A 13807-nucleotide genomic window follows, 5' to 3' on the forward strand; every position below is an offset into this window, starting at 1 on the left:
CCTTCTGGGAGGAGGAAAACCATAACCAACAGAAGGATTCAGTCATCTTCTGCAGTCGCCGAAAATATAGTGAATGCTAAATAACAGACAGCCACACATCCTGCCCGCTCTTCATAGATGTCTGTTGGCCCCCTCCTTCCTTTTGCATGCAAGACTCTTCACAAATCTCCTGGGCTCCCTGTGACGTAATTGCGGGTCCCCTCCACATCCGTGAAGAAAGATCGTGATTCCCGCTCCAGATCCGCACCACAAATTATGTACATTCGTTACTGCCTCTGTATGTTTATTACTGCCTAAAACGAAAGCCTACAGTTAATGTGTTTTACCTGACGCGTCCATCACTTATGCTACAAGCGTTTAGCACAAGCCTGCGGCACCGACAGACAAGATGTGGATTTAAATTCTTGACGGAGGGCGATAAAACAACGCGTGTTGACTTCAATCCCGTGGATAGTTAATATGATGCATCCACGAGTATGGAGAGCCCTGTTTTTGATGTCCGTATTCTGCCAGCTTGGAATGGCAGGCAAATACGGTAGGTAATGTCAGCAGATGAGAAAATCTTCGAGAAATATCTCGAAAAGAATTTCAGCTTCATTGTGCATAGACATTGTGCATCGGTGTGGTTTCTGGCCTATGACAATTACGATGTGGCCACATTTACTTATATACAGTACAACAAATGCTTCTACACGTAGGCAGTTTAGTGATTTACGAGACGCGTATGAGATGGTTCATGTGCCATTCTTTTGAAATCACTTTTGAGATTATTTGCATATTGTGTTTGGTCGTGAGAATATTTGCATATTGTATTTGCCAAGACATTGTGATAATTTCTCCGCAAAAAGATGCATTAGAAGTGTTGTAGACTTAAACTGAACTGTATTCAGCTTCATTGCGCAACTGGTGGGAATGGACCGTGTCAAGGAAGAGCGTTTCAGCACCATGGAGAGGGCCAATGCTGATATTTGTTTATATAGCATCTATCCACTTTATCATAGGTTATTTAGGCTTTAAAGCATCCGATATATATCCTCTCCCCTCTATCTAACCATTATTTGGTTAAGGAAACTACTTTTTATTCAATAGAAATAACTCTTCTCTGTATCCTTGGCGACACGCCTCGGCGACATTGGACGAGTGACCCATTTGCAAATATTTCTGTAATATATACTGTCATCTACTAAATCTTATATTTTCTATTGATTAACAGACTCTCGAGTGCACTGTCGTAGTTTGCTTAATAAACGCCGTTTTTCTTAGGGTTGTTGTTGGTATTTAATTTATCTGTGCGTTATAGGTACTATTGACATTTATGAATGGTAGAGCTCAACAGCAGGATTCTCACTAGATACCCTTTGCACAGGATGGTTAAGGCTATAGTTTTGTGTAAATGAAATGCAGCATCAATTATTTGGGTCATTGTCCATCATTCTTGCATTTGCCCACACCTTGTTTCATGAGTCTCTGATTGATATTTATTGTTGCCAAGTCCAATCATTATATTATTGAGTTTTGTTTAAGACTTAAAAAAAGGCTTAAACCAGAGGACTATAAATGTATATTAAAGAAAAATGGCAAGTGTTGCCTTTGTAAAGATTATAGGAAAAACCTTTTAGAATTAGGTTTAGAGTCGACTTAATGGTTTTTGATACTAATGTATACAGACAACTGATTGGAGTATTTTGTGCATTTATATTGCTTATTATCTTTACACAATTAATAATGATTATTCCAGTTTGAGTATAGATTTGCACTGCCTGAGACTAAAATCTGTCAATGGTTGTTCATTTTGTTTTATACAGGAATTCAGGGCACTTTTTTAAATCATTAATCCAGTGTGAGTAAAACACGGTCATGGTGATCTTCGCTGATGTGATAAGTAATCATTGGAAAGTGGAAATGAGAGGTTGACATCAGATAATTTTTTATTTTATTTTTTATTTCTAAGAGGTTTATCATCTGTCTGAGTCCATTTGCTCTACTGGAAAATAGCCATAAATAATAAACAAACTTTACACAATTTACACAATCAAATTGTCATTGAGGTAAACTGGAGTGTTTAGTTTCAAAAATAGGTCTTTAATGAAATTGTGTTGAGTAACCTTCACTCTTCATATATAGAGCTCATCAGTATTATGAGAGTGAAGTGTTATGTTTTGAAGCTAACATTTTATATATATATAAAAACACATTTCGGTATATATTTCCATTCAGAATGATTTAAAAACGCCCCATGCTTTTTAAATGGTATACGTTTGTTTTTATGCCACTTTACTTTATTCTCCCACAGCTTTATCAGTCTGACTCTTTATCTTTGTTTGTCCTGCTCGGTTCCCCTGACAGCAGTGCTGTTGGCCAGCCTGGCGATTCACACACACACACACACACACACACACACACACACACACACACACACACACACACACACACACACGCTCAAGCATAGTCAGGTCATGCTCACTGGCAGTTATGTTGCCTTTTTATTTGATCAGCTGTGTTCGGCACATGCCCAGAGCTTCCCTCCTCTTTCTCTCTGCCCACACAGATTTCTGCATCTTAGGGGAAACAAGCTACTCCAATCATAGGCCATCACGGATGAATGATTCTTGTCATTGATTCATCTTGATTCAATATTGTTTATACGCTTTCGGACTGTGTTTTTAAGCTCTAACACTTGTGCCAGAGTCAGCTTTGACAGGTTTGTTCATAGTCCCATGCTGAGATGAAGGTTACTTGAATACAGTGTTTTTTATTTATCGCCACAGACAAAAATGCTTTGAAGTTGCTTTGAAATGTAAGGCCTGATTTACTAAAAAAGGAAAATTTGCGTGAAACTGCAAATTCCCTAAAAGCGCTAAAGGGAGTGGATTATTCTGCTGGTGATTCTGACAATGCACAAATTAAAGAGCACAGAAGCAGTACATTTCCATAATGACTCGCAAATTAGCGTATAGTGTCGCAAACAAGCAGAGCCGATGATAATTAGGTGCGGGACAGTTTAAGCGCAATAACGTGAAAGAGATCTTCGTTTAAGACTCAGGACGTTCCGTCTGACAACCAGCTTTCTGTGCGCGTGCTTCGGATGTGTGCGCTCAAAAAACCATATCAGAAGTTTGGACTGATGTGTCTATAAAACGAATGCAGATATTGAACTTTCATGCTAATGAAGAACTGCAATGTCACGTGAGCATGACCGATATTTTTTCGTTTTTGGCAAAGTATCGGAGGCACAGCCCTCTTTTGGAAAGTGGGGTTGGGAGCAGCAGCTCATTTGCCTTTAAAAGTACATGCACAAAAACAGCATGATTTTCCTTCCACTCAAAAATAGGAATTTACAACATGATATCATAATATAATAAATGATCTCTGGGGTATTTTGAGCTGAAACTTAACAGACAGACACTAAGGGACACCTGAGACTTATCTTACACCTTGTAAAATGGGGTATAATAAGTCCCCTTTAATGGCGCAAATACCAGTAAAACGACTACCGCAAACCTTAGTGAGGGCCGGTTCACAAAGAATGTGTTTTTGCTGTTAAAAACTCATGATGTAGGTCAGTGGAACTAAAAAAAAAACGTTTTAGAACGTTCAATGCTGCAAAAGATGTGAGCCCAACAGTTAAAGACACCCGTCTAGCGCGTGTTTACATTGGAAAACAATGGAAAAGCAACGCAGTGGAATGGAAAAAACGCGTTCTGTCTCTAAAACACGTTGCATTATTTATTCAAATACCCATAAATCACATTAATTTTGCATCTGAAAGGGAAACTCCTATAAATGCTTACGCAATAAGGTCAGCCGCATTAAAATAGCTCCACACCTGAATTGTGAATTCGTGAATTGAGTGTTCTTGCTCATTTTTCACTCCATAGGGTTTGCGCTGGTGCGAGCTTTTAGTAAATCTGGCCCTAAATGTTTTATTCTATTTTCAGTTGCTTTCTTTATATTTATTATCTCTCCATTTATCTTTTTCTCTCTCTTGTATGCAGGCTGCCTGTTTGAGAAGAGGCTGTGCTCTAGGGAGCAGTTCTGCTCTGAGGGTGAGTATCACATACGGGGACAATATTTGATGTCGTTCATTATAGATACAGTAATTCTCTGTCCAAAAAAACAAGGACTCGGTGCTATCTTCTGTGTCCTGTCTCTATTTCTTGCTCTTGATGACTAATCGTGAGTTCCGGATCATCGCTTGACAGCACAGATCTGCCACATCCTGCTACGGCGCAACAAGAGACACGCATACACACAGCTAAATAATTTACGCAGCAGGAAATTTCACTCATTTTATATTAGTCAACAGTAACCAAGTTGGTGTGGAGGAGGATGTTTACGTTATTTGCGTCAGATATCCCTATAGATGTCCAAGTGGAGATACAATAGGATTCACACGTCTGGGACCACTATAGAAAACCTTGTGTTTTGCATTATTTAAGAACATTTTTGGTTACACTTTATTTTACAGTACGTGTTGTGTACACAATGTACTTACCTAAGAAAGGGTAATATAAAGTAGCTGTACATGGGTAAAGAATAGGTTCAGGGTTAGTAGTTATTACAGTTTTTGTAATTGCTATAATAAGTAAATAGTATGTAGCCTACATGTAGATCAGGACCGTAAAATAAAGTGATACCCAATTTTTCATTTCAACTGATATTATTAGTATAACAATTTGAATAAAAGGTTTAATTAATTCATTCAATGAATTTCAGAAGTAGTACACTCTCATAAAGCTGTCACTGGGGCCGTATCCTTTTAAAAGGTACACATGTGTAACTTATTTACCTCTAAAGGATGCATATTAGGACCCTAAATGTACATGTTAAACCTGTAAACAAGCGGAAAACTTGATGTTCTTTAGCACGATTTATTTGAGATATATCCAAAACGCATCTTGTGCTTCATTGAAACAAGAACATTTGACCATCAGTGCAAAGGAGTTCACAAAGTCATTGTCGGAAGTGTGCATTTTTGATTAGAAATAGTGTGGAATCACAAACATGCAGCAAAAATGTAGCAACATCCTAAACCTTTCTGTTAATTTGCAGGATTCAATATATATATATATATTTAAATAATGTGGTTTCAGACTTTTGAACTCCACTGTATGAAACATTTAGACGACGTTAGATGAAGTTATCAGTGATGCTTATTGTATGTATTTTTCACTCTTAAAAATAGTTCCTTATTGGGAATGTTGGTTCCATGAAGAACCTTTAACGTCCACAAAAGCTTTCTATTGCACAAAACGCCCTTTACAGTGGAATAAAGGCTCTTTAGATTATTAAAATCTTCTTTACACTCAGAAAAAAAAATGGTTCTTTTAAAAACTATTCACTAAGGGTTTGTTGGGGAACCCAGAATGGCTCTTCTATTGCATCACTGAAAAAAAAAAAAAAAAAAAAACTTTTGGAAGCTTTGTTTTTAAGAGTGTGTATCGGTATACCCATATCGCTTTGTGTGTTTTAATGCAATACCTGAAAATTCCAACTGGTATCATTCACATATCCCATCTATATGATTTTGTACTCCTCTCAGGGATTTACCCGTGTCTGTATTACCACAGCCATAAACCATAGTATTCTGTCACCTGCTCTTCTCTCTCTCCATCAAATCCCCCCGCCCCCCACCCCTGCTCCACATCCCCTTGGTAACGGTGACATCATCAAGCCCATGGAAGCTGGGTGTACGCCCCCACAATCACTGATGACTCACTACCCGGTGCTTACGCACACAATCACGTCTCATACGCACAAACGCGCACATTATATACCCACACGGATACCTGCCAATTCAAAAGAGGTTACACAAATACAAGGAGCTCTTTAAAATGCGTTTTAAAGACTGTGACGGTTATCTGGGTCTTGGATAGCTGTACACGGTCAAGGTTTCTGTGTTCCCAATCTTATGAAATGATGAAACATAGGTGTATAAATAAACTGTTTTTCTTCAGTGAAAAGCTGTTTGAAGGTTTTTTACACCTTCAAACACGCACATTGACAGAGCTGGGTAGATTACTTACAAATTCTAGTCAGTTACTGTTTCAAAATTACATAACAAAAAAAATTGTAGTTAGTAATGCAGGTTACTCATTTTAGGTAGAATATAATCGGACTACTTTAAGATTACTTTTGACCTAAATCGTTTATCACATTGACTTATAGAATAATCTTGTACCATACAAAGAGAAAAAAAATACATTCCATTCTTTGTTTTCAACCACATGACCAGCATTAAATATTGCATTACGTCAGGGTTTCCCAGACTCAGGTTCATGATGGAAGTTTTATAAAAAAAAAATAAAAAAACTAATAATTAATTAAATCATAATTTAAAAATTAAAATAAAAACAATAAAAATAAAACATTTACTAAAAAATGTTGTTTACCTGCATGTCATTTAACCAACATCAGAGAACTGCATTTCATTATTATTATTTATTATTATTGACTTAATTGTATTAATGACCTTTAAATAAATATATTATGGCAATGGGGTTCAGCTGACAAAAAAAAAAAAAAAAGTTTACATTGGATGTAAATATGAAATGATGTAAATTTGTTTGAAAGACAAAAGCCTCCCAAAGACAGTAATACATCATGGTTAAATGACTCACTGAGTGATAATTCAAATCATAATGAATGTGTTTGTTAAGAGCTGATTAGATATGCAGTGTTAAGAAAACACTTATTAAAGCGAATTGATTTCTGTAAATCCAGTGACCAAATGCTGTGTGGGTTTTAGAGGCACAATGTGTGAGCAGACCTTCTGGATGTATATAAGCTGTAGACTTTTAGTGAGGAAAATGTACAAGATAAAAAAGATGTAGAATCAATGAATTATTAATAATTTACCGTCATTGAGAATAACATGTAATCATGTAATCAATAGAAAAGTAACTGTAGTCTGATTACAAGTAGCCTATTTTAAAATGTAATATAATCTGTTTACAAGAATTCCATTTTTTTGGAATCTGAATAATTATGTATTTGTAATCAGACCCAGCTCTGCAAATTGAAAGGCAGGTGTTCGTATTTCACTGAATATGTACAGAGACACTAATGAAAGAGAGAATAAAATAGTTATTAACCTTTGATATACAGTAAGACACTCGGGATCCACAGTGTCTTTAATTATTATGTACTAATTAAATTAATCATTTGATACAATGCACTTATTGTGTACATGTTTTTACTTATATAAAAAAAAAATACCCCACATTGTAACCTACATCTGTAATTCATTTCTGTAATTACATCTATAATTACACTGTTGTGAACTTCTCAATAGCAGCAAAAGTGTTTTGCAATACAAAATGAATACAACAAGTACATTGCAATTAACATTTTGTTATATGCAAGTATAGTTGTTAAAGACACCTAATATAAAGTGGGACCAACACTCTTTACTGTTTAATTTCTGTGGCAAAATGGGTTTAAACATAATAGACCTCAGGTGTACGTTTGCAAAATAAAAAAGAGAGCGATTCCCTAAACCTTCACTTCATCGCTTGTACTGTCATTTCAAAATAGTAATTTGGTCAAGAATAGATTCTAACAAACATGTGTATGTTTTATATGTGTGTAGCCTCAAAAACAAAAGGAAATCCCGCACACTATCAATATTTGCATAAAGTATCACAAAATATGTATTAGCAACGTTTCGGTCTCATGACCTTCATCAGGCATATACAACTGTTCAAGCTCGATCACATTTAAAATGATATCATGAACAATCACTGTGAAGATCCAGCAATTACCAATCACACTCAATGACTGAATACATCATTAACTCCACATCATCATATACAAAAGTTACTTTTTTTTTTTTTTTACATTGTGTAACATCAAAAACATTACATTATATAACAGGAAAAGAAAATCTAGCTATAGCATCATATTGAATAAAGCTTCATCATTCATGAATAAGCATGTAGCCTCAATGTTGCCTCAAAATCTATGTATTTATGTGGGTTGGTCTAAACCGATGTTCTGTTGTCAGCAATAGTATACAATAAAAATGCTGCAACCTTTAAAAAGTGTATGTTATGAATAAATATGTGTACAATGTACAATTTGGTAACACTTTACAATAAGATCCCATATACATTAGCTAATGCTTTAACATTAACTAACAATGAGCAATACATGTGTTACAGTATTTATGAATCTTTGTTAATGTTAGTTAAAAAAACATGAATTATAGTTGATGTAAGTTCAGATATATGAAATAATATTAACAGACACAACTTTTGATTTTAATAATGCATTAGTAAATGTTGAAATTAACATTAAGATTTATAAATGCTTTAGTTTATGTTAACTAATGATAAACCATATTGTAAAGTGTTACCAATGATTTTGTGTTGTGTACGGTATGTATTTCTTTTACTAAAGCGGCGGTGTGACATCAGTTCTCCTCGGTCGCACTTCTATTGCGATGTAATAATGTACTGTGTATTTCCATGCCCCAGGGCAACTGATCTATCGCCCCCATAGTGCTCTCACATCTCCGTCTGTGCTACAAATAGCTGTGAGTCATATTCATGGACAGACTCGCTCAGAGATATAGAAAATGGCCGGGTTCATGTTTAGAGCTCATCTGTGTTAAGGGATCAAGGTCTTTTTTTAAACCACACAACTGGAGGTTTAGTCAGGGATGAGTCAGTGGTGTATGTGTGGGATGTGAGCGTATGAAAGTGTGTGTGGAGTGGGTTGAATATGTTATGGGTGTTTGTTAGTCAGGAAACTGGCTCATTTTTCTCTTATGGGTTATTTTGTCTGACATTTTAATATGCCTCTTAGTCACACACTGTATTTTTTGTATGAGTATTTAAGATGACATTGTTTATACTAACATTAGTAACTTTTCAACCTAACTTAGTTGAGAAGGCGCTGGGTTTTTTGCACTATTTAATAAGAATATTGTGGAAATATTATTTAAAAAAAAATGTTTTTCCTAATTTTCTCTTCAGTGTTCTAAATCTGAATAATACATTTTTGTTTGTACTACAGACAAGATCTTTGGACAGTGTCGGAGCTCCAGACATGATCAGGTTCAGTACCAGGTCTCTGTTCCTGTTCTTCAGAGACTGCAGGAAGTGCTCAAAGAGTTAATGATTCAGGGTAAGAACACACACACACACACACACACACACACACACACACACACACACACACACACACACACACACACACACACACTCACACACACACACACACACACACACACACACACACACACACACACACACACACACACACACACACACACACACACACACACACACACACATTTGCTATACTTGTGAGGACATTCCATAGGCGTAATGGTTTTTGTACTGTACAAACTGTATATTCTATCACCTTACACTGCCCCTATCCCTAAACCTACCCATCACAGGAAACATTCTGCATTTTTACATTTTTTATAAATCATTGTTTTTTACGTTTTTTAAGCTATTTGAATTATGAGGACTCAGAATTATGAAATGTCCTCATAAACCACGTTTAAGTTGTAATACCAGTGTAATACGCATGTCATTATACAAATTTGTGTCCTCACACACACACACACACACACTAACGCACACTAACACACACTAACGCACGCACGCACGCACGCACGCACGCACGCACGCACGCACGCACGCACGCACACACACACACACACACACACACACTGAGTATCTGAGTTTTATCTGACTTGTTTTGAAGAAGAAATACACTCACGATGCACACTAACGCACACCTGTAATGGCGCGTGTGTCTGTAATGATGTGTGTGTTTATGTGCATGTGGACAGGATTCTCCTGGCAGGATGAAATCACCCAGCGCATCATTGCTAAGGAGCTGAGCCGCATTCCTCACACACGCTCCCAAAAGATCCAGAATGCACAGTGAGTACCAGAAACAAATACGACTTTTAGTTTAAAGGAACAGTATCGTTTACTCCCCGTCATGTCGTTCCAAACCTGTATGATTTCTTCTGTGCAACATTTTAATTTTTTTCTGTGCAATTACAGTTAATGGATTCTGGAGCACAAAATAGCCATAAAAGTATCATGAAAGTGCACTGTATTTAAGTTTTTATTATTCATACAAGAGCTTTGTGAATTTTTAATTGTTATTCACTTCCCTCCACTGAGCTGGTAAAGGATTATTGAGTCGAGATGAACTTGACGACCAGATCAGTCTGATTCTTTAATTAATTTTTCAGACCGTGTTTCAGACCTTATCAATCAATGTGTTTCAACAGAATATTTTATTCTTGAATCACTACCTCATGAATGTTCAAAGTAGAGCTTGCTACAAGGCCTTCGGTTTCCAACAGATATCAAGAGCTGTGTTCGAAATCGCCCCCTATACCCTCATTCACTATTCCCTACATTACTCCACTAATATTATCCACTTGAAGGAGTGAAAGAAAACGAGTGAGTGAATTCGGACACTGAGTGCGACGGAAGGGCTGCCGCTTGTGCTTGCTGTTTAATAATCATTTGAAACTTAGCAAACTGGCAGCTCCAGTAGTTGAAAAGATCTTGAACTCCTTCATGGAAACTAACATGTATACAACTTAATTAAACAATTGAATAATCCATTAAAAAGGGATTTATACCTGTATGATACAGTATTACACTGTGGACACATTGGACCAGCAGTTTGGAAAATGGATGGATTGATGGTTCAGCTGCGGGCGCCATCTTCTGGTCAGCACGAGACTCTCACAGTGCATTATGGGTATTCTCTACCCGCTTAGTGTACGTCAGTTGTACACTCATTATTGCGGTGCATTATGGGATTGAATGAGTGCACTCGATAACGTCAACTATGGTTTCGGACACCACTACAAATGGCTGTTCCCTCAAATAGTGCCCTGTTTAAGGGTATAGGGGGCGATTTCAGACACAGCCAAGATTTTCAAGTAATATGACTTATGAAAATATTGTTGTGTTTCTCACACAAAAGACTTCTAATGTACTGCACAGGCGTGTATTTACGATCCCTAGATATACTTCTAAAGTGATTTTGCATCCTTTTTGAGGTTTGAAATGTCCAATTTATTGTGATTGTATTGAAAAAAAAACATTCTTCAGAATTTCTCCTTTTGTGTTACACAGAAGAGAAAGCAATTTATATTTTACAACTGTTCCTTTGAGTGTTTTCGGTAAAACCTGATATCAGAGGTCTTGTCGGACCTCAGATGTTTGATCTCTGGTATTAGATTTAATGCGACTGACTGAATTTTTCAGGCCGCCACAGCCTGCAGCTAAGAAGGTCTATTCCAGCCCGAACTCGGAGCCTGGTCCAGCTCAGAGCTACATGGATTACATGGTCTTAGACCCCCACCAGTCCTCCTCGCTCCGGATGCAAGCCCTACCAATGGACCCGTACTCATACCTACAAGTAAATCTGCCATAGAAAGTAGCATGGAAAACCAGATTTATGAGTTAAAAAAAAGACTAATTTTCTCATTGTTCTCTAACAGGAGGACATGACCCATTCACTCCATCCTCACAGCAGCATGGGATACCAGCGACCACCCTCTCGAACTGGATCCCAGCAAAAAGACAGAGACCGCCAGCTCCTGGAAGATGCAGTGTCTCTCTACCTCTCTTCCGCACAACCCACGTTCCGTCACAGGGGGGCAGCAGCCCTCCCCGCCGCTCCATACTACGAGGATCTAGATTTCCCTTTGGAATATGGAGAGGACTACACCCTACAGGAACAGCCCAGCTCAACCCAGCGCACCAACAAGAAACCCCCTCAGGACTACAGTTCTCTTGCCGGACTTGATGGTGAGTAGAGCACCTTTTTGGGGGATGGTATGTTAGGATGTGGTCATAGTAATCAATTCACTATTAAAATCTGCACGTGCCATTTTTGCTTTAGTTTTGAATTTGGGGTAAATGCATATTATGGAGCTGTTTATTGTATCTTGCATGTGTATTTTGAACTTGTTTGCTCACAGATTTCCTTCCCTAAATTTAACAATGCAAATATGTTTTTGTGAAACTCAAAGATGGGATTCCTGTATCTAAAATAGAAGCTTTTGGCGCTAATATAACACTAGGTCATGGTGTAAATCCCAGGAAATGCAATACTGTAATTTTTGATGTTAGTGTTTGCTGGGAGGGATTGGAGAGTTAATATTTCATTGTATGGTGCAACAACGTCACCTGGATATATGACAATGAACTCTTGAATGTGTTACACTTTGTGTTACAGATGATAAACTGGCGCAGTTGGCAAGTCTTTTAAAGGGTCTTGGGGTGGACCCACGAGACCTGAGCCCTCAGCAGATAAAAAGACTTACTCTAGTGTTACAGCTGCTACAAAACATGGAGAACACAGGTATGAAGTGGCATCACAACACAAACAAATGTGTACTTATGGCATGCATGCAGACATATGCATCGTCAAAACTGCTTGAATCATATAGGAGGAAGTCACTGCAGCTGGTCTTATTATCATGCACGTCAAGTTTTTATTTGAATGCCATTTAGATTATTTGGGGGACAAAAGCACTGTGTGATGTTTTTTTTCTCATCTTTCTGTTCCTCAGATCAATCCCCAGGGACAGTCACGGTAAAAGAGGTAGGTGCATGTAATGATTCATCTAAACGCTAAAAGACACTAATAACACTGGTTTCGTTTTTAAACAACACTTTTAACACACAGTTGAATGAGTCACCTAATTATTTAAATAACACTGCCACTTATCATAAAGCTTGAAAAAGTTTGGAATGTATTTTTTACTAACATGAACTAACAATGCGAAATACATTTTTTCTGTATTAGTAAATCTTTGTTAACTTTGTTAACTTTGTTAAATACAGCTGTTCATTGTTTGTTCATGTTGCTTCCCAGTGCTAATGTTAACAAATACAACTTTTGATTTTAATAATGTATTGGTAAATGTTGAAATTAATATTAACCAAGAGTAATGCTGTAGAAGTATTGTTCTTTCTTAGTTCATGTTAACTAAGGTAGTTAACTAATGTTATCTAATGAACCTTATTGTAAAGAAAGAGTAATTAATTAGCTGTACATTGCATTTTCAGGTTTAAAAAATCTATGCAGAATAATTTGTAGTAAGTTATTTTTTTCCAACACGTAACAGTTTGTGTTTTCCTCGACAGACAATTGTAGAAGGCAGTGAAAAGGTGTCACAAAAAGGAGCCAAACCCCCCTCACCTGTTTCAGCTCTGCCCTCCACCCCACCATCCCAGCGGACCCCTACTCGACCCGCATCCACACCGGCCCCTGCCACTGTGCCTAAGGAAGACAGTGTAGGACCCACCCTGTCAGCAAAAGACCTGGACTTAAAAGAGAAAACCGCCAACATCCTGAAAACCGCTAAGGATGGGACAAACACCAGAGAGGAATATGGATACATCGTCACTAATCAGAGGTACAGTAGGAGTCACAGTCAAGCTCCTAAAACCTTTTATGGTTTTGTACTGTTCATTTACCTATATATTTATATTTATTAATTTAAATTTGTAGTCAATATATATTTTTTTCTTATTTCTAAAATATTTAATCAGGAAATTCCTCTTTGTGAGTCCAATCTGTATAAAATAATTTATTATTTTATGTCAAATAATTTATGCAATTATGACTGGAAAAGACATGAGCAGTTTTTATATAAATATATGGCAAGATATATAGATTTTTTTTTATTCTATGTAAAATAAATTTAAGGTGGCCACATCAAATCTACACACCATTTCAATTTTTATATTAGAAATAGAAATATAGAAATGTATCAGTTTTTCCTCTTTCAGAGTCCAGTGTGTGT

The 13807-nt window shown here is 37.0% G+C and overlaps 1 protein-coding gene across 2 annotated transcripts in view; it reads left to right on the top strand.

Moving 5' to 3' along the window:
* The first annotated feature begins 188 nt into the window (after window positions 1-188).
* Window positions 189-13807, top strand: part of ptprna (protein tyrosine phosphatase receptor type Na) — a 37034-nt gene continuing 23415 nt past the window's right edge. The window contains exons 1-9 of one of the 2 annotated variants that reach the window (XM_079619168.1): window positions 189-535; window positions 3996-4046; window positions 9019-9129; window positions 9809-9902; window positions 11256-11409; window positions 11492-11801; window positions 12232-12357; window positions 12569-12600; window positions 13146-13417. In XM_079619168.1, the coding sequence (XP_079475294.1) occupies window positions 460-535; window positions 3996-4046; window positions 9019-9129; window positions 9809-9902; window positions 11256-11409; window positions 11492-11801; window positions 12232-12357; window positions 12569-12600; window positions 13146-13417 (1226 nt within the window). In that variant the 5' untranslated portion in view covers window positions 189-459. The remainder of the gene's footprint in view (window positions 536-3995; window positions 4047-9018; window positions 9130-9808; window positions 9903-11255; window positions 11410-11491; window positions 11802-12231; window positions 12358-12568; window positions 12601-13145; window positions 13418-13807) is intronic. The other variant, XM_079619169.1, reaches the window with a different exon arrangement.

Source organism: Phoxinus phoxinus (assembly GCF_949152265.1).
Source record: "Phoxinus phoxinus genome assembly, chromosome: 7".
NCBI lineage: Eukaryota > Metazoa > Chordata > Actinopteri > Cypriniformes > Leuciscidae > Phoxinus > Phoxinus phoxinus.